Source organism: Diabrotica virgifera, chromosome 6 (assembly GCF_917563875.1).
Source record: "Diabrotica virgifera virgifera chromosome 6, PGI_DIABVI_V3a".
NCBI lineage: Eukaryota > Metazoa > Arthropoda > Insecta > Coleoptera > Chrysomelidae > Diabrotica > Diabrotica virgifera.
Window position 1 is genome coordinate 35497972 of NC_065448.1, and position 22697 is coordinate 35520668.

Sequence of the window (22697 nt, forward strand, 5' to 3'; positions counted from 1 at the left end):
TCTGTGACTTAAGGTAAGAAGATTTTAACTTCTTCCTGATGTCTGCAAATATTGGGGGCAAAGTCTGAACATCATCTAAACGATGAAGTTTCTCAGAGATCTGAGGGAGATTTGTGGAATTGTCTGAAATTAAACCAAAATAATCACCAGACAAAGCAATATTTCTACCAAAATTCAGATAAGCTGGAGAACATTGAGTAACTTCATGGACCGAAGTTCTTATGGCTTGAGCTATGGAGTGGATATACTGGTCCCAAGCTCTGTGATCTGGATAGGTGTACGATCTAAGGGCTGTTACAATACTGCGGTTCACTCGCTCACTATGATTAGCTTGCGGATGGTATGCAGCATTATAAAAGATCTTCTGAACTTTGTACTTAGTTAGAAGATCCTTAAAGGCCTTAGACACAAATTGAGGACCATTGTCACAAGACACAATTTGGGGAACACCAAACAACAAAAAGACTTGTTCCTCCAAATATTTCACAATGGTAGGGACAGTAGCATTCCGAAGAGGAAAAACTAGTGGAAATTTAGTAAAGTAGTCCACAACTACTAAACAATAGGTATAGCCATTGTAACTACGAGGATATGGTCCAATCAGATCCATGGATACCATCTGCCATGGGAAGTCAATGTTCCTAAAAGTACCCATTAATCCAGCTTGTGGCATAGTACTTGGCTTGCAAGTAGCACAAACTTTGCATCTAGATATATATTTCTTAATATAGTTGCGCATGCCAGGCCAATAATATAATTCTGCTATCCTACTAAATGTTTTATAGGAACCGAAATGACCAGATGTCACATTATCATGAAAAGTACGAAGAATTTCATCCCTGTTTGCTGTTGGGACGACAATTTTCCAATCAGACATATTAGACAAAGCTTCCACTGAACTAACAACATGCTTATAAATGATATTATTTTCTACTTTAAAATCAGGATACTGATCAGGTGTTTGAGTAACCTTTTCCAACATTTTCTGATACCATGCATCCGGAACTAAAGTGGATAAGTCAAGAAGATTGACATCAAATGTTCGAGACAAAGCATCAGCTACTACAACACCATTTGCTTTACGATGGACGATATTATAATCAAAGGCTGACAACTTACAAATCCATCGAGACAAACGTTGGGAGGGGTTCCGCATAGAATGCATCCACAATAATGAACTGTGGTCAGTAATAAGGGTACACTTACGACCTTCTAAATAGTAGCGGAAAGCCTCCAAGCCATGAATAATAGCAAGGAGTTCACGCTCGGTAGTGGAATAATTTTTCTGGGCCTTATTGAGCTTCTTACTAGTATATGCTATGGGGTGTTCAGAACCATCTTTCATCTGAAAGAGTACACCACCTGAGGCGGTATTTGAACAATCAGTCATGAGGTAGAAATGTTCACTGAAATCAGGTGAAGTCATGACCGGAGCACTGGTAAGAGCTTCCTTAATGCGATGAAAACCATCATCGGCTTCAGGAGTCCAGGTGATAGTCTGGCCCTTTTTCCTATTCTTAAGGAGGTCGACCGCCTACAAGATGGACTGACGACTTGAGAAAGGTAAATAAAAACTGGATGAGGGCGGCGCAGGATAGATGGGGTTGGAAACGAGGGGAGGAGGCCTATGTTCAGCAGTGGACTTTTGAGGCTGGATGATGAAGGAGGTCAGTAAGGGGTGATAATAAAGTAGAATAAGAAGGCACAAATCGACGATAGTAACCACACATGCCCAAGATCCTACGTAATTGTGTAGTAGTTTTAGGAATGGGGAAGTCCTTAATAGCGGTTACTTTATCAGGGTCTGTTCTCAAACCTTGATGATCAACAACATATCCTAGAAATTTCAAATTAGGACGACAAAAATTACATTTCTCTAAATTAACAGTGAGATTAGCCTCTTTAAGGCGTGAAAATAATTTCTCCAATATTTCAATATGTGAAGAAAAATCAGGAGTAACAACTATGATGTCATCTAAATAATAGAATACGAATGGTTCGAGTTGGGGAAAAATAACCAAGTCCATTAAACGACACATTGTTTGCGGAGCTGAAACTAGACCGAAAGGCATTGTGACAAATTGAAATAACCCTTTACCACTGACAGCGAAAGCAGTATACTTCTTACTCTCTTCGCTTAACGGAATTTGTAAGAAGGCTTTGGATAAATCGATCGAAGAGATATATTTGGCATTCTGAAGTTTGCTCAGAATTATATCTATCCGAGGGATGGGATAAGCATCTCGATTAGTAGTGATACTATTAAGTTTGCGACCATCAAAGCATACTCGGAATGATCCATCCTTCTTCTTTGTCATCCATAACGGCGAACAATATGAAGAATTTGAATGTTCGATAATGTTTAGAGAGAGCATCGAATCAATTTCTTTACCTAAATCTGCTTGCCATGCCTGAGGTATGGGATATTGATATTGTCTAAACGGAATTGAAGTGTTCACTTCGATAGTATGAGATATTAAATGTGTACGGCCTAATTTATCTTTGGAAGAGATAGAAGAAAATTTAGAGATAATATTCTCTAACTGGTTTTGTTCTAAGCTAGACAAACTAGAGAACTCACGAATGGCACTTACAGTTGCGACATTAAAGGAAGATATAAACAACGAAAAATATGAACAGTTTAATGTACTATTAAATGCATTTAAGAAATCCATGCCAAGAATTATAGAATTTTTAACTGAAGGGATAACATAAAATGTAATCATTTTCCGAATATTGGCAACTACGATTTCTGTGTCAAATTTACCTGTAACTGACTGGATTGCACCATCCGCAGTAGAGACTTGCAGAGAAGAAATAGGCATAACATTAATATCAGTGTTTTCTAACAATTTCAGCGAATACGAACCTATTAAAGAAATGTTAGAGCCACTATCTAATAGAGCTAAACAAGATTGTCCTAAAATTTCAATTTCAAGATAAGGTCGGTTATCATTATGTTTCCTAACTAATAACGAATTTATATCAAAATCCAAAATATCTGATTTATTTTCAAAATTATCTGGTATTAACATAGACATATTATTATTATTTACAAACGTACAACCTGGTATAGAATTTGGAACTGTTTCCTCGTCTTGATTATGCTTATTACTAAAATTCCAGCTTAAGACTGGAGGGGATAATCTATGATCAAGCGAACCGTACGAGTCAACTGAAGTGTTATTAACAATTACTTTTTCTCTGATTTCGGTTTGCGTGTTGGCCTCCGGTTGGAAGTGTTTCTTCCTTCCTGAGAGGTGTTCGAACTGCTGGCGGGTATTGGACCTGAAGCTTCGTCTACAGCTGCGATCATATTCCCTGATGGGGCTGCTGTTTGAGGAACGCTCAGGGTACGAGCCTCTGCATGCTCGTTTCCCGAACACTTAAAACAGTTACGTTTAAGCGTATTTTCTCTACCACAACCGTGACAGAAAATCCGTGTTTGGGGTCTGGTACAATCCCGAAATGCGTGACCAACCCCCTGACAATTCCAGCAAGAAAAGGAATAAGTAGTCACCGACACATTCGGTGTATGGGGTCTAGATTGCCAAGAACGATTTCTCGAGGAGTGAGAGGTAAATCCAGCACCAGAATTAGATGTTGTAGGAGGATGAAAGGACCAGGATAGAGTTTCCTCTAACCGTTTACACTTATCTGTCAGGTCTTCGATAGTGGCTATATCAACCAGTGCCAATTGGGCATGGTAAAAAGGTAGCAAACATTTTAAAATTATCTTAATTTTTGCATTATCTGTTAAAGGAGTATCTAAACGACTACACATACCCAACATAGTGTTAATAAACATAGTCACTGATTCTCCAGGTTTTTGCTTGTGGTTCTTGATCTCATCTAAGAGATCAGTTTGAAAAGAATAAGGCAGAAAATCGGATTTTAGTTTCTGAGCCAAATCAGTCCAAGTGGTAAAGCTACCACGGTTGTTCATAAACCACGTAAAAGCATGGCCTGTAAATAATTCGGCAGAAGCCGAAAAAAGATCTTCCTCACTCACACCTCTCGAAACACGAAGACATTCTACCCTATCTAAAAATGAAATTACTTGGTCATAATGACCTTCACCAGAAAACGAAACTCCCCACTTATGTACCTGCACAGGCTTGGGATGTAACAAGGAATTAGAGGCTTGAACCGAAGAAACAGGAGTGGACGTGGCTAGAGGATTTACTAGAGAATCGAGTTCACCTTCTAGACTGAGGTCCGGTCTTTTCACCTGCGAATAAATATTTATCAGGAAGTTTATCCGGCAGATTACATGTAAATCTGTCTAATAAACCTCCGGATAACTTTTATTCGGAGGTGAAAAGACCGGGCGTGAGAATCCTAATGGACATAGAGCGTTTGTAAAGTTGTTGCTCCTCATCTGAGCAACATAATAAGTGGACACGACCAGAGATATGAGCAAGACGTGAAATGTATCTAGAATACATGCTATGATGGACAGTCCCTCTAAAATTATTTATGTTTTGCGTAAGATCCTCTAGTGTCTCATTTATTCCCTGTTGTTGTTCCAGGAAAGGAATAGCTGCAGCTGAAATCTGACGGAAACTCCTATTTCCTTGCTCCTGTTTAAGAGCACCACGCAATAGACTGCGTTTTCTATCACATTTAGCGCCTTCTTCAACCTCTATTTCCCTTATCCTCAGCTCATAATCTAACTCCTTAACTAACAAATGTTCTGGCTGAAAGGTACACATGGTGATAGGGAAAGAATTAGTAACAATAAACCCAACCCAACAACGACAAACCGAACCCACCCCAACAAACTAATGACCCAATTAACCGACAAACCAAATATAACCGAGATATATATTTGGGGTAGATATTTAAAATAATTTAAGTAAATGTTTAAACGAAAATGTATATAAAAAAAATGAAAACTTTATAAATTATATATAGGTATGGTAAGCAAAAATTTAGCTAACTGTAGTATATTGTGGCTGCACCTAAATCAAAAGTAGTAATGTACCTAGATATCAAAAAAAAATAAATCATTCAAAATTTTTCAAAATAAATATCCAGGTATCACCAAACCGACCAGACCGAAATGTCAACCAATATACCTGTTCAAATATTATCCTACTCACGATTTACAATTATTATTTTAAATAAATTAAAATAGTACCAATACAGCAATACAAGTGCACTAATGTATTTTCCAAATAACGTACAAAAGGAATCAAAAATGTATCTCTATATAATTACAAAATATACAACAATGAACCAGAAAGATACTTACTAGAAAAATTTACAATAAGCAACAAAATAAAGAAAGGTACTGTCTTACTGAAAATCGGGCTCCACGTTGGCGAGCGTCAATTGTAACAAAAAGAGGTTAAGTTGTGGCAGAATAGATATAGCTTTAAAGGGTAATTACTTATTTATGGAAGTTTCCTCAAAATAGGCTAGCTGGAAATTGAAGAGACTAAACAGTAGGGCTCAGGGAAGGATCAGGCCGTATTTGCACGCCCTAGTAAGACGGTACCTACTGAAATACTTGAATGATAAAGAAAATAAATTAATATAAGGAGTAATGACAAGAAAAGAACTATTGACCAAGAAGATATTCAGAAGTAGTGTTGAGCGCCAGGAAAGACTAGAATATATTGCTCTCCACGTGACCTATATTGCTGTACCTAACTAATACTATTAAAAAGGTAGGATAATAAAACATATACGTATGTACAACCAACAAATTTAATGAAAAAAAAATACCTATAACCCCTATATACAATTTTATACAAACTAGCTAACCACCTGACGTACTAGGCTAGTACGCTCCTGTCTATTACACAGATATTACAGTAGAGAAAAGCAAATATATTGAATTTATTATACCAAGACAGTTAATGGATCTAAATATGTGTGTACAAAAACTTATTATTAAGGAGGATTACAATATTGGTTGACAATCCCACATCTGATCGGAATGACACACCGGACAATACTGATATATTGTGATAATAACCGAGATAGTGTGCACAGTATCTTACCAGATAGGTTATGGTCTCCGGACTATTTTAAATAAAATAAAATACAAATACAATAATGAAAATGACATATAAAAGTTGTGGAAAAGAAAAATATTGATTATGATTACGTTAATTGATTTTAGAAAAATGAATTTATATGATTATTAAGATTATATATGTTATTAAAAATGTTAAAGTTGAAATATGTTATGAAAAAGAATTGAAAATGTAAATTTTAATAATAAAACCTGTCGTTTCTACAAACAGTAGGCCTGTGGCTTCTCCAAACTCCGGTTAAGTTGATGCGGGAGAGCCAAGTAAGGTATCTTCCGGGTTTCCTCTACCTTAGGGGGAGTACTTCTCACCAACCAGAAGGTACGACGATGTGGTGCGACAAGGAGGTACTTCCTAGCACCGGGAAAACTGTCTATCTCCAAAAAAACAAAAAAATAAAATCCATCCAATGCCAAAAGAACTCAAAATGATCCTCTATTTATTCCATATCCAAAAAAAGGTTGACTTTATCTTGATCTCCACCAGTGGCTAAAAAAACAAACCTTGATCAGCTGATTGCCTTGACCACACAAGAAACAGGGCCCGGATTACGAACACTCGATACGAATCGTATCCGCCATGTTTTCCCATAAGGCGCTACGGTAAAACATGGCGGATACGATGCGTATCGAGTGTACGTAATCCGGGCCCAGGGCCTCTGCAAAAAGGTGTACCTACCACCTTATCAGAACTTGACAGAGAAAAATCTAAGAAAAAATGAAGTTTGATGTATTTGCTTGAAATGTCAGTGACCTTGATTATCCTTGACTGGAAAGAGCCTTTTTAAACGAATATAAGGAAGTATTTGAACAAGTAAATATGAATCTGGTAATCAAGATTACTTTAAGGAGTTATATAAATGAGAGAATAAGAATGGTCATTGATTCCAAACTGATTTTGAACTGGAAGTATATAGTTAGAAAGAATTATTTTCTCTGTAGAAAAAAAATAAGTGCGATGGTATTGAAGTATTGCAAATCTGATGATTGAAGAATAACACTTCATTTAAAGATAATATATGTAAGATATTTGAAATGAATAACAGGGTTATTTTTTTTTATTTAAGGAAAAAAACATCATTTTTTTAATACATACCCATTACTCTTCAAAAAGGTGTTGGAAAACAAAAAAAACCTCTTCTTTTCAAAACCACTTAACAACCAAGAACAAAACAACTTCTTCTCACGTAAACTTATATTCTATTCAAACATTTCAACTAAAATTTTATATTCTCTGTAATGGCCACTGGTGTGATGGGTCTGCCTTCAACAACAGCCGAGATTGAAGTCATGCCCCGCGCACTCTAATAAAAAACATGTAATCGTATTTATTTTCCTTCCATTTTGTCAGAGGCGCTGATGTCGGCATTGTGATTGGTGGAACATGACTTTTGACAAATCCTGCGCTATCTGTGAATCTGTGTTCAGTGTTCGTGTTCGTTCGTTCGTTGTCGTTCAGTTATTTTATATGGTCGGTTATGTGATGTGTTTGTGTCACCATAAAAAGCTGATATTCAGTCGTATTTTTTGATATTTTGTAATCGAGTATCTTTTTAAAGGTAAGTTTTTCTGATTGTAAGGTAGAGATTTTCTGATTGTAGGTACTGCTTATCCAACAGTTTTAAAATACACACTTTATTTCGCGTTTTGTTGTTAGGTCCAGTTAGGTCTAATGGCTCCGTTCAGCTGTTGGGTGCAGACAGTGGAAAAGTTCAACAAGTAAACATTTATTTAATCCAAATTAAATGCTCATATTTCTATGTAAAATGTCACATTATTTTATAAATAAATAAGTAAGAAACAAAAGTTGTTTGTGTTTTACCTTTATTGTCCAATTGAATAAAATATTAAATATTGGAAGTACCGTATGGAGGCTATGTACCTAGCATGGAGGCTAGATTATGGCACCCTTCCTATCCAATCAACAACAAGAGCGTTTAAAATTTCACACCTATCATGTCGAAGCCACAGACCACTTATGTGGAGGCCAGATTTGTAGTATCCTTCCATTTAACCAGGTGCTGAGATGGCGCTGAAATACGTGACATGTTTTTTAAAGAGTAAGATCGCATTCTACCCTTAGAATATAAAGAAATCAGGAAGGAGTACAATGCGAAATGAATCCGAGCCAGGAAGGAGGTTGCAAACGGCGATCAGCTGTCAGATTTGCTTTCTATCTCCAGTGACGTACCTTTGAAAGAGGAAAGAAAAGAAATTCTTAACGATTTTATTACATCTTTGATGTTAAACAAACAGCTATAGATCAAGAGAAAATACGTATTAATATAATATTTTGTTGAAAATTCAGTTAAATAAAATTTTATTATACTAATAACTTCAGTTAATTGATTGCATATACAGGAGCTTTACCAGATGGTACGCCTATGCACACAGCTGATCCAATACACAAACACCTTCTACCTCGTTGACAAAAACTTATGAGTCATCCACAGACGTTCAAGATGGCCGGTTCCGCTAGAAATTTTAGGTGTTGTTGATATATGACACACTCCTTCCTGTTTATTTATATTCTATTTTTCTATTGTGATGTGATTTGATTCTACCAAATCACACAACACTTTTTTCTATGATTGAAGTGACGAATAGCCCCTTCTGCAATGACAATCACGTCAGCCGGAAGCCGTATCGACACACAAACCAACTTCTAGGTTCCGAATTCCCCAAAAGTTACCAATTTTGTCGTCGATCAACTGCAACTTTCAATACAATTGTCTGTAAAGTTGGTTGCATACCTAGTTCCTATTGGAATAAATATTTTAGTAACGATGGTAATAACTAATCGTTACAATGTCACTAAAATGTATATTATCACGGACTTACCTTTTTTTCTATCATTTGTGACGCACTGAAAAATGCTCATGAAAAGAAGCATAACAGTAATTATTACCATATTATACGCTGTGAGCTCGTACGTAGAGGGGATATTTACAAATCCGCGAACGCCAGTATTCTTTTTCTCATGATCATCTTTCAGTGCGTCAAGGCCGCGTCTCACCATCAAATAATTGACAGTTAATTTGATCAAACTTGACAGTTAGTGACACAAAGTGACAGTTAGTATGTATAGTTTGTGTCACTAGTCAAGTTTGACTGTCAAGTTTGATCAAATTAACTGTCAATTATTTGATGGTGAGACGGGGCCTTCACAGTTTTTCGATTTCTCTCTAACGCATTAAATTGTATGTGACAGAAAAAAAGGCACGTCTTTGAATACTTTGGTAATTATTCTAGTTCGGTGATTATTCTAGTTGTCGATAGATGGCGCCATAATCAAAAAAGAATTATTTATTAAATAAAATAATAATATTATCAATATAATCTGTACAATTTATAAGACTATACAAATGAAAGAAAATACCATTTTATAAATGCAATAGACACAATTGATTTGGTTTTATTCCAAATTGAAAATAGTCAGATTTAACTAAAATGTCACGTTAGAATAAATGTCATAAATGTGTATTATCACGGACTTACCTTTTTTTCTATAATTTGTGACGCACTGAAAAATGTTCATGAAAAGGAGAATAGTGACAAGTTTGTAAACGTTTACTGGAAATTTGACATAAATGTCAAAGTGATTAATTTAAAATTAAAAACATTAATTATAAACAATATTAGTTGGTCAAAGCTGTGGTATATATTTTTACCTTAAATATACTTACGTTTTAAATACTGAATTTAAGTTTTTTTAATGTTCCGTAATATCTAATTATAAATAATCTATTATAATCTTAGCGCCATCTACACGATTATTGTCAAAGTATCCGAAGTAAGAAATTGATATTCAATAGAACGTCAAAATGATTAGAAAAATCTTAAAAAAATCGATTACAATTTAATTACTTTTTTGCGTTGTAAATATTAAGCGATAACAATTAAATAATAAATTTAAAAATTACCGGTAAAAGTTGAATTAGTAACCGGTAGGAGCGACACCAGCGAAGTTCAGAGCGTATATTCTTTATTTCTAACTATACTTAAGAGGATCGGTACGTATTTTCGGCTGTAACGCTATTCAAATGGGGATTCATTTTTTTCGAATCCTGAGAAAACTAATAAGTATTTTTGAAAAATTTAAACGCAAAATGAAAGATTACGTTATTAGCGAGGGCCGAAAGTCCCTGAGAAATTCTATAATGTTTATTTTAATAAGTTACAGGGGTGAAAAACTAAGAGAAAGTTTAGTGTGATTTTTAATTTCAAATATATCACTCAAAATAAACTTTTTATTTATTTTAAGGGACTTTCGGCCCTCGGTAATAATTTAGTCCTTCATTCTGCGTTTAAATTTTTCAAAAATATTTATTGGTTTTTTCAGGATTTGAAAAAAATGAACACAATGCCGTGGTAATATTTTCCAAATCTATCTTTGTCTTACAACGCACTCAGCCGAATATAATATTGTCAGCATATATTGTCAGTCAGACACTGACAATCAGTGACAATTTTAAATATTTGACATTGCATCGGGAATATGTTGAGTTATTGATTAAATATTATTGATATATAGTGTATTTGATAAATAATTGATTTAAGACGTGAACTTAATAAAAAGTTATTTATTGTGTATTATTTGTGGAAGATCCAAGCAGAGAATACATCAGGATAATATATTCTGTGATCGTGATCCAAGTATTTTGTTGTTAAAGAAGTTCAAATTTGTAAGCGTTCCATAGCAATATATTATTAAAAAATCACTTTAAAACTTTTCCTCTTTTCCCGATTGAGTATTAGTCTTTATTGTTGTACAAATAAATTATTACATTCACTGAATACATAGTTAGTGAAAAACTTATCACATTTATTAACTGAATTAATAATTTGCAATTATAAAAATAACAGTTATCCAAGAACATTCAAAACCCATCTCTTTAAATTAATGATGACATTTTCAAGTAGAATGACATTCTAGTAATGTTTACATATCCATACCAGTGTGAATTTTACTACACGTAATTTGCCGTGTAAAGACAGAAAAAGTAGGGATACACGTAAAATATTTGCGAATTATGTACCCATAGCCTTAATAGGGCTTTTCATTCACAGTCATTTGTTTCGAGCTTCTGTCATGTGTCACATAATATTAATATATCTACGTCATACGTTATTGGTATATGCCAATAATACAAACCAAAGACGTATGACGTAGATATATTAATATAATGTGACACATGACAGAAGCTCGAAACAAATGACAATCGATGAAAAGCCCTATTGAATATAAACTGATGACATTATTTTATGTATAAATTTATGACATTTACTAAAATATAATTTTCTAACTGATTTTTGAAATTATGAATGATGGCAAATGTTAACTTAGTAACACTATACACAATATTGTTTACGTAGTTCTAAAAAATTCAGTTTTTAAAGTAAAAATAATAATATTAGAAAACGAAGTTCCGCCAGAAGGGTCCTATCAAAAAAATTCCGCAATCCTTTTTCTTGAATTTTATGAGAGCTTTTCGCAGGTCCGATAAACAAAATTTTACAGTAACTGAATTAGTGAGAAGACAAGCCCAAATTTAGAGACAGATGGAGCTATATTTGATTCCTTTTTGTAAATTTTAAAATAAATTAGTGTAGCTTAACATAATCAAAATCTAACCCTCACGTACAAGTTGTAGTCCATGTGACACAAGGGCGGATCCAGAGAGGGGACCATGCCCCCCCCCCGAGAATTTAAAAAAAATCTAAATTTAAATATTAGGACATTAAAATTATTATCGTCTTTAAAATTTAATGACGGGTGGCAATGAATCATGAATCACCGTCTTGTAAAAATTGTCAAAGTGTAGATTCAGCATCTAGTCTCATTATCGATGGACGTTATCTTTGTGCAGTGTTAGTTTTTGTTTAGTTAAATATTTCGTGTGAAATACTCCGTAACCGAATATCTCTAATCTTGAAAAGTAATCAGTAATCATTCTCCGTAGGTATCATATTAATTTATTTGGGTTTGTACTCAGAATTCCGCATAGTTGCTGTAAATTGTAAATAGATTATGTTGTTCTGAAGCTCTTTCCTTGTGACATTTTTATAATTAACTATTTAGATGGGAAACAAGCCACAATTAACTTGAAAAAAATAATTTTATTAACGTTTCGACGCCCAAATCGGGTGTCGAAAAAAATCAAAATCGAAATGTTAATAAAATTATTTTTTTCAAGTTAATTGTGGCTTATTTCCCATCTAAATAGTTAATAGGGAACTTGCATAAATTTTTAAATTCGAAAAAAATGTTATAAATCACAACAGAACATAATTTAAAACATGTATCAAAGATAAAAAAAGTTTTGTTTGTCTTTCGTTTGGCCCCTAAAGACGATTAAAAATTCAAATTGAAACAGGTGGTCCAAAACGCATAGTGACGTCATATAGTTGTGCATGTACATTCTGCACCAACAAAGTAAACAAAATTGTATATAATTTTAAATTAGACATTATAAACGTCAGTAGAAAATACAGTTATGTAACGTCACAAGCGTTTTTGATCGTTTGAACTATTTTACATTGGCTAAGGGTTCTTCTAAACCAAGGCCAGAAAACAGAAAAAATATATAGATTTTAAATTTCTAAGTTATTATGAGGTTTTATCGCGTGAAAGTTTGGAAATATTATTTTTAAAGGAAACTGAATAATATTACGTAATAAAAAAATGTGTAAGTTATTGGTAAGTTCTCTCATAGGTTTGGCATTCGTTTTGACACTGACACTAAGTTTTATAAATATATTTGATAATTTCTATTTCTGATATATTTGAGTGTTTTTAAGATATATTTTTTAAAATGACCGAAGAGGGTTTTTGTAAAGGGCAGTCTGATAACTTACCTATAGTTGATATGTGTATGGTGGCTACATATTTTCAAAAAAGTGAAAATTTTTCCGTCGGAGAAGTTCGGGGAGTTAAAGCAGATAAGTAAGTACATATATTATGTATATTATACTCCCATTATACCTACTAATTTTATACTGTGATTTTATTCTGATTATTATTCTCATAAGTATTTAACGATAAAACTTAGTAGGTACACACTTCCTATTAAGTATAGTGGCAATATTATAAAACACAGAAATATGAAAAATATACTTGTTTTATTTAACACTATTAAGCAGACAACAGACTACTTACGATAAAATGATCTTGACATACATGAAGACCTTGTGTATTATCTGAAATATATTTTTTCGACATGCAAATAACCACTTTAAACGGCGTTTTTTATCCCTTGGTAATCTAATAAATATTTTATTGGGGTTTTGAATGCTTGTACTTGTACAGAATGGCACTAAACAATACTTACTTATAAAGTTTTTCTTTATTTTCCATATTAATCTTTCTCTTTTTTCCTTCAAAAACTGTAAACTCCAATCCCAACAAACTGGTATATTTTTTATATTATTACAATGACATACGATAAAAAAATGTCATTACAATATAAATATTTTCCCATATTTCGCGACGATGCTGTGGCCAAATACCCAAGTAGGTGGAGGCCAATAAACTAAAGAAGAAGAAGAAGAATATACTTACATATAACCCTCCCACATCACTGATATAACCATATAAAAAACTAATGTAAAACTATGTGACGTCACGGGCCGTCTGAACTACTTTAAAATAAAGAAGACTTTAAATTTGTATTTCTAAGTTATTATGAGTTTTTGAAGCGGGAAATTTTGGAAATCTCATTTTAATACAAAACTGAACATTATTATGTAATAAAAAAAAATGTGCAAGTTCCCCATTGTAATAGATTATGATATTAATCGCGTTTTCCCATTATAAAACCATTCTAAGCATTTTAATAAATAGTTTAAATAACTTTGTATTGGTGAAATTAGTTATTAGTACATTCTTTCACGGTTCTTGCTGTAAATTTTAAAGAACCGCTTGGATTGACATGAAATTTGGCATACCCATAGCTAACACGGTAACGAAAAAAAGTGATATTGTACCGATGTGTGCTTTTGCTCCGGGGGTGACTTTCACCCCCTTTTGTGGGGTGAAAAAATATATGTCCAAAATAAGTCCTGAAATGGATAAATTAACAAATTTTGAGCAACTTTTGTTCTATAGAGTTTTTTCACCAAGTCAATACTTTTTGAGTTATTTGCGAGTGAATATGTTAATTTTTTAACAAAATATCCACGTTTTTGACAGTTTTTCGCAAATCATTCAAAAAGTAAGTATTTTATCGACTATTTCACTAGACCAGGCCCGGACTGGGCCGCCGGCCCGCAGGCCGGTGCGCTTTTTGCCTCCGTTAGTATATATCCATTAAAAAAATTAAACGCTGAAATTTTTTTTAATCTTTACACAAAGATTAGGCGGCTACAATTCCCCTAAAAACTGTTTTTACTTAATGAAGAAACAGAAACTGCTAGAGAAACCTACATGATAAAGCCAGTGGGTACAACAAATTATAACTTGTATCAGGTATCAGATAATCAAATAGCACAGATACGACGCGCAGCGCCCTCGAAGACCATTTTTACGATTCAGGCGCCTTTAGTATGTATCAATATTTGCTGTTTTTATTATAATACATAGGCGCCCTCGGAAGACCATTCCTACGATTTGGACGCCTTTCGTAGGTATCAATTTCCGCTGTTTCTGTTATAATAAATAACTTAGATATGACGCGCAGCGCCCTTGAAGATCATTTTTAGATTCTGCCGCCTTTTGTAAGTATCAAAATCCGCTGTTTTTATTGTAATAAATAGCTTAGATACGACGCGCGGCGCCCTCGAAGATAATTTTTACGTGATGGGCGCCTTTCGTAGGTATCAATTTCCGCTGTTTATATTACCTACTTATAAAAACGGTCTTCGAGGGAGCTGAGCGTCGAATCTAAGCCATTTGACTATCTGATACTTGATACAAACAGTGTTACATCCCACAATTGGCCTATAATAGATACGTGTAGTTTTCTGCGCTCCATAACTACATTATACATATAGGATTGTTGTGCCCCAGAATCCTAAATAATGAAGCCAGTGGGTACAACAAAATAACTTGTCTCAGGTATTAGATAATCAAATAGCTTAGATGCGACGCGCGGCGCCCTAGAATACCAATTTTACGATTCAGGCGCCTTTCGTAGGTATCAATATCCGCTCTTTCTATCATAATATAAGAGTGTTACATCTCACAATTGGCCTAAAATATGAGTGCAGTCTTCTACGCTCCATAACTACATTATACATATATGATTGGTGCGCCCTACAATCCTACACAATGAAGCCAGTGGGCATAGTAGAAACGCAACTTTGTCAGAATACGCAAAAAGTAGTCATTTCAATGTTTGGTATAAATGTTTAAGAAAGTCGATACGCCGCCATTAAAAATAAGAGCTTGCCGATATTGTAACATCCCATTAATCATTAGTAGTCAACTTACATATTAGTACAGTTGTTTAACATTTTTTCTACTTTTAAGGACAAAAATTTCATTTCCCAATTTCATTAGCGAAACCGAATTCAAAATTATTATACACATCATTTTTGAAACGCTATTTGGTTAAAATATCTCATATTCGTTAATAAAAAAAATATATTAATTTGTCTGGACTAAATTACGGTTTTGTTGATATCAGAGGACTTGGTATTCATACAATATTGCCAAACTGAATTTTGTTATATTCGGTTTAAATTTTATAGCGAATTTCAGAGCCGACTGTACAACAAAATTTAACACACATAGCTCGAAAATAACACGGTTTATGTTACTCACATCCTCGCATCTCTGACCAATCAAGCCGAAAGCATCCTTCTCAAAAACCTCCTTATTTAAAAAGCTCTTTAGATCGATATCCCCATCTTTCCGTTTCTTCCTTTTCCTCGTTAGTTCGAAACTCACATACTTATGTAAACTGAGCGATTCTTCTTCAAAAACAGTCCAAATTATGACCGTATTTAGAAGTGACGTTAAATCCAGCGAGATGTCCAGAAAGGATTCACTATTACCTCTCTCCAAACGTAGGTTTGATGTGTGAGATTTTCTGCTGCCGGTATACCTTCGAACCTGTCTCAGGATTTCTTCCTTTGTGATATCCTTGTCTATATCAAATATGTCCCCCTGGTCCTGACAGTCCCGGATGTTCTCTATTACGTTTCCCTCCGTGCGGGCCACGATTGTCTTCTTTAGGCGCTCGGCCTCTTCTTTCCATGCCACTTCGAGGTTTAGGTCCCGTTCCTAACTTCTTAGCGCTTTTGACGCCAATTTGACTCTTCCTCGTGTCTGCACTACTTTAGTTTAGCTTGAGGATTACTATGCGTAGGATTTTCCACTTCCCTTCACGATCACCTTCTGCGTCACTACGTTTATATTCCTCCAGCGCGAGGTGAAGGTCCATACCCATAAAGACGACTTCTAGGAGCTTCCTGAGGTACTTACCTCTGTAGCCTCCTCTATACTCTTAGGGACGCCTCTCTAGTCTCCAGTGTCTCCATGTCTTCCCTCAATTTAGAAATAATTGCCAGTAGTGTTTTGTCCCTTTCCATTTCCGTCACCCCTCTCTCTACAGGGACCATAAAAATATACTGACGATTTCCCCGGTTCTCTTTTTTCTGAGTCTACCTTGTAATTGTGATCATAGAATTAAGTTGGAGGTATCTCTCCTGGTCTGTATGTACCTCCTGCACATACAACCAATTTCGGTTTTTCCTGATCAGGTCGTATGACCTTTCCCCCTCACCTAAAAGTCCAGGTTCCAAGACCACTACTAAGTCGCCTGCAGGTTTATTTTCTCTTCCCGGTTTGGCGGCCGTAGAGTAAAGTGATCATCTTCCAACTCGACTTTATAGTGTCGTTAATTTTTTCAAACCCTCTTTCCCCTGAGTTCAGGACCGTTGCGATCATTTGTATCTTTCTTTCACAAGTTATTGGGGGAAGATCTCTTCTGTGTGGACACGCTTGCCGCCTTATAGTCGTTCCTTCCTCACCGCTTTTCTCCACTATTCTTTTTTGGATCTCAATGCTGCCGAGGGCGACTTCTCCGAAAGTGCCCTCCATGTCTTCGGTGAATCTTTTAAGGTTTTTACCTCATTCTTGATTTCGACTTTCGCATTTGTATGATCGAACATTAGTTTCACTAATGCTCCTTTCAACTCCTTTGCAAGGTTGCCTCCGCTGAAAGATCCGTCTTGTTCAGGTCCCTGACCGGAATTCTTTCAACAGATCCCCTTTTTCCGAAGTCTGCTCCTTCCTCTTTTCTTCTTCGCTGAGTACTTTCCCTTTGTCCCCTTCACTACTTATGAACAACATATCATCTCCTTCATAGCTTGTTCCAGCTGCATCACCACTGGTGACTCGCTCCATTGTCCCTTCGTTTTGTTTTATTTTTTCCTACGTGATTAAATACTTATCCATATAGTTCCCACGAGTAGGGGCGAATTATACTGTCCGGCGAGACAGTGCGCCCTTGCCCAAGCTAAGGCTTGAATTTCAAAGGGTTTCGTCAGTTCTCCGAGGGCTCCGTTTGCTGCCGTCTGAACTAGGTCATTCACCACTCAGGCATGGCCGGATCGTCTGACACCGTGTGGTTGCGGATTTTTTTATCGAGGTTTGCTCTTCTATTATATAGAGTTTCATAGCGCTCTAAAAATTTGAATAAATTCAAAAAGTGACTTCTATTGAACACCAATCATGATTTTTGTTAAATGTTTTTGAACCAGTAAATTCCTCTGTAGAAGCAGTTGAAAAATTACTCAAACTTTTCAAAAATTTTTTTGGAGTCTCCAGAGAGCACCAAAAATTGTAACGGAGTTAAAGGGATACTGGGAAACTGAAGCTATATTTTTATGGTATCTTAATATAATTTACTATTCCCAACAAAAATAGGAAATTACTTTATGGATTTAAATTAAAATTAAATTTAAAAAAAAATCACAAGTAATATTTATTCACCTTACATGCGCTAGGATTTGAAACAAGTTTGATGTAAAGAAGGGGGTCTAGCACCTTTGTTTAGAGATTAGGTTGGCGCCTTTTTTAGGATTTGGGTTGGCGCCTTTTTTAGGAGCCAGTCCGGCCCTGCACTAGACTGTTTTTAACTGATAAAACGGCATAGCAACGCTTCGTTTCCTACTGACAAAACTCCTTAACGACGTGAAATCTCAGCGACAAAATTATGACAGATAATAAATAAAGATAAATAAATGAATAAAAAAATAAAGATTATATTTCGTTGATATATTGCATTAATTGTCTCGTGAAATAGTCTTGTCGAATATCATTCGAGAGAAAATTATTTCCGGCAAAATTTTCTCCTGGTTTCATTCAAGTTCGTTGCCTTTTGGTAATTTTCGCTTATGAAATTTTGACAAAATCACTCGACTGACGTCTCGTGATTTAAGTCAAAATTTAATTCGCGAAAATTGCCAGGCAACAAACTTTCATACCAGTCGAAAATATTGCCGGCAAAATTTTCTCTCTTGTGATATTATATACGAGAATATATTATTGAATCCTTGTATTATGTTAGATACGTTCTTTTTATTTTATTTCTCAATATGTATTTTTATATTTTATTTTAAAATAAATGAGTATGTATGAGTTTCCCTCCTTTTAAATAAATGTTTATTTGACAAACCTTTCCTTACCAATTATAAAGTTAATTATGCATGTAAACAGCAATATACTATTTATGCAGATGACATTGTTGTCTTAATAAGAAAAAACTGAAGTTGGTTAGGAACTTGAAAGGTGAAGCAAGAAAATGCATGTCTATAAACGAAACCAGAACAAAATATATTGAAATGTGTGGAGAGATAAAATAGAATAAATTTGTCACACTAAAAACAGGAACAAAGACATACACAATTCTGGACCTCTGAGGTAAACTACACTATGTCATTTCGAGCAACTGTGTTTGCAACAAAGTTTAGAGCACTTAGGATGTTAATAAAGATCTGATATATCCCATAATTGGTTGAAAGTCAATATGACCATATTTTAATGATAGTATATTACCAATTTGTATAATCCAACTAATAAAATAAGTGGATTAAAGCAACTTGTTTAAAATAACACCATGTCGACATAGTGTAGTTTACCTCCGAGGTCCAGAATTGAAAATGCCAGTATTTGGCATTTCAATACAAGTATTTGGGAGTGACAATAATTGATAAATATAGAAGAAGGAAGAAGAAATAGAAAAGATACTTCTAACAGGAAGCATGGCTGAGGAATATCAGATATTGAACTAACCTCAGCGTTGAACAGATATTTCATATTGCAAAAGATAGAGAACCGTTTAAAGAAGTGATTGCCAACCTTCGTTAGAAGACAGCACAATAAGAAGAAAAGGAAGCAGAACAATGGTATAAGATTGAAGTCAAAAATGTATGTAGGGCAGCTATAATTCAAATATGTAGGTACATATATGAAACAGGCATTTGACCAGTGGCTTCGTATGATTGTGACAATTGGACAATAAATAAGAAAGATGAAATGCACGTAGACATCTAGAAAAGAAAAGTATTGTAAGAAATTTTTAGTGGATTTAGGCACCAGAGTTTTATTTGCTCAGTAAGAAATAAAGATCTCCTAGTGTTTTCTCTATGTACGTACTTTGAATAATATTTCATTAGTACCCATTACTCCCCACCAAGAATAAAGTAATATCACAGTATTTTGTTAAACTGGGGTAATATTCACAAATATATACTTCTGTGCTGTTATTTGGGTAAGATTGTTAATATTTTATATCAATATTGTTTTTGTTGCTTGGTACAAAATCCTTCTAATAATTTAAGTTTATCTGACTCATTCATATTGATAAAGGACGATTTTATTGAAAGATGGTTCATTCGATTACATAAAATCAAATTTAACCTAAGAATATCTCAGAAAAATCATAGCATGTGATTTGTCTTTAAAAATTTAAACATCAAATAAATTTAATGTCAAAACTTAAATTGTGACTTATTCCCACGGACATTGTAAATTGCATTTTATATTATGTTCCAATGTCATGGTTTGTTCGTTAGTTATTTGTTTTGTAGTTTTAAGTCTGATGAAGTATATAAACAGAAGAAAGCCGACACCATTAATAAAACGGTAGGTACATACTATGAAGCACCCGTTTTCCTTCCTTTCAGTGAGAAATAAAGGGTATTTCCTAGTGTTTTCTCTATGTTCTTTGAATATTTGATTAGTACCCATTACTCCCCAACAAAAATAAAGTAATATCACACTATTTTGTCATTTTTAGTGGAGTAATATCAATATCCACAAATAGCATTGACATTTAGAATTTAAAACAGTTTCATGTTTTCAATATCATACATTTATCTTGAATACCTACATTAACTCCAAAATAAAAATAGATACATAGGTATATTTATATTAACATAAGTATAAACAGAACATTATTTACATGTAGGTACCTACATAAAACCATTGTTTTAAAGATCCAAATTTACAATGCAATCATTTATCACAAACACAAATAATAATGAAAACTATAAGAGATTACGGATATACCGATTACCAATAACCTCTGAAATAATAGCACATTATTGAATTAGAAAAAATAAAAATGTTATCTTCCCACCAATATAATAAATTTTATTTAACTTAAGCATTTAAATAATTTATTTTCAAAAAACAAATTATGTAAATAAAAATATTGCAAAGATAATTGACAGAATCTGCATTTTATTTGGTGTCCTATGTCAAATTTACTAAAATTCCCTAGATTTCAATGTTTGAGCACAACCTTAACCGAGTAAACCCGAAGTATCGTTTATGAAACAGGACGAAAACTTGAGCACGACGCTGCCGTAAGGTCGACTTGGCTGAGCACGACCTCAAGTTCGGCTTGAGTACCGACTATGAATACGGGGCTTAGTGTTTATTTTATGTTCTAAGGTCTTTTCAAATAACTTGTTTTACTAAACTGTCAAGAGGTTTTGTCCAGCGTGAACTTTTGTATGTTCACGCAAAGAATGTATACGAATGAACTGCTTGAAACAAATTTCACACTTGTAAGGTTTTTCTCCAATGTGCGATCTCAAATGTCTTTTTAAATGACTTTGCTGCGAAAACTGCTGAAAACAAACTTCACACTTGTAAGGTTTTTCTCCAATGTGCACTCTCAAATGTCTTTTCAAATCACCTGCTTGACTAAACTGCTTAAAACAAATTTCACACTTGTAAGGCTTTTCCCCAGTGTGTACTCTCAAATGTACTTTTAAATTACTTGCTGTAATAAACTGCTTAAAACAAATTTCACATCTGTAAGGCTTTTCACCAGTGTGCACCCTCAAATGTATTTTCAAACTATGTTCTATACTAAACTGCTTAAAACAGATTTCACACTTGTGAGGCTTTTCTCCAGTGTGCACTCTCAAATGTTTTTTCAAATCACCTGCTTGACTAAACTGCTCAAAACAGATTTCACACTTGTAAAGTTTTTCTCCAATGTGCACTCTCAAATGTGTTTTCAAATCACCTGCTTGACTAAACCGCTTAAAGCAAACTTCACACTTGTAAGGCTTTTCACCAGTGTGCACTCTCAAATGTTTTTTCAAATCACCTGCTTGACTAAACTGCTTAAAACAAATTTCACACTTGTAAGGCTTTTCCCCAGTGTGTACTCTCAAATGTACTTTTAAATTACTTGCTGTAATAAACTGCTTAAAACAAATTTCACATCTGTAAGGCTTTTCACCAGTGTGCACCCTCAAATGTATTTTCAAACTATGTTCTATACTAAACTGCTTAAAACAAATTTCACACTTGTAAGGCTTTTCACCAGTGTGCACTCTCAAATGTATTTTCAAATTAAGTTCTGTACTAAACTTCTTAGAACAAATTTCACACGTGTAAGGGTTTTCTCCAGTGTGCACTCTCAAATGTTGTTTCAAAGAACCTTTCTGTGTAAACTGCTTAAAACAAATTTCACACTTGTAAGACTTGTCACCAGTGTGCAATCTCAAATGTATTTTCAAAGAACCTGTTCTAGTAAACTGCTTAAAACAAATGTCACACTTGTAAGGCTTTTCACCAGTGTGCACTGTCAAATGTCTTTTTAAATTACTCTTATCAATAAACTGCTTAAAACAAATTTCACACTTGTAACATTTTTGGCCAGTCTGAACTTTCTTATTTTTCCTTAATGTTTTTCCCTCACTGCATCTGCTTATATAGTCTCCTGTATGATATGAAGGTTTAGTTAATGGTTCCATAATTTGCAATTTGTTCTCATCTTGGAGAAAACCTAAAATACAAAATAACTAGAATGTAAAAATTTTTACTGGAAGTCACAAATTAACCCCTTAATACACAATTTTTTGAAAAAGGCCCACCAAAAAAAATCAATTTATTTTTAATGTAAAAAGTGATCCTAATGCGTAGGTTAGCCCAACTAGTACTTGCATTTATCCGATTACTGAAATAATCGTCACGAAACAAACGTTTTCAGTGTTTTATTGTTAGATTACAATTTTTGTTGGAATAATCGAAAGGACGATGCGATGGACGATCATTTTTTGTTGAAAAGTATTTTGTTTTGTTTACTACGCTGGAGCATGATATAATTAATTGAAGAATGAGCGAATCAGAATATGAATACCTACGCAAATTTGTCAAAAGCGAATCAAAAGGAAGAGACAAGTC

The 22697-nt window shown here is 34.3% G+C and overlaps 1 protein-coding gene across 1 annotated transcript in view; it reads right to left on the reverse strand.

The window, feature by feature from the left end:
• Positions 1-20423: 20423 nt before the first annotated feature.
• Positions 20424-22697, reverse strand: part of LOC126885852 (zinc finger protein 271-like) — a 57772-nt gene continuing 55498 nt past the window's right edge. Inside the window, exon 2 of the mRNA XM_050652623.1 lies at positions 20424-22299. Coding sequence (XP_050508580.1) covers positions 20972-22299 — 1328 coding nt within the window. The 3' untranslated portion in view covers positions 20424-20971. The remainder of the gene's footprint in view (positions 22300-22697) is intronic.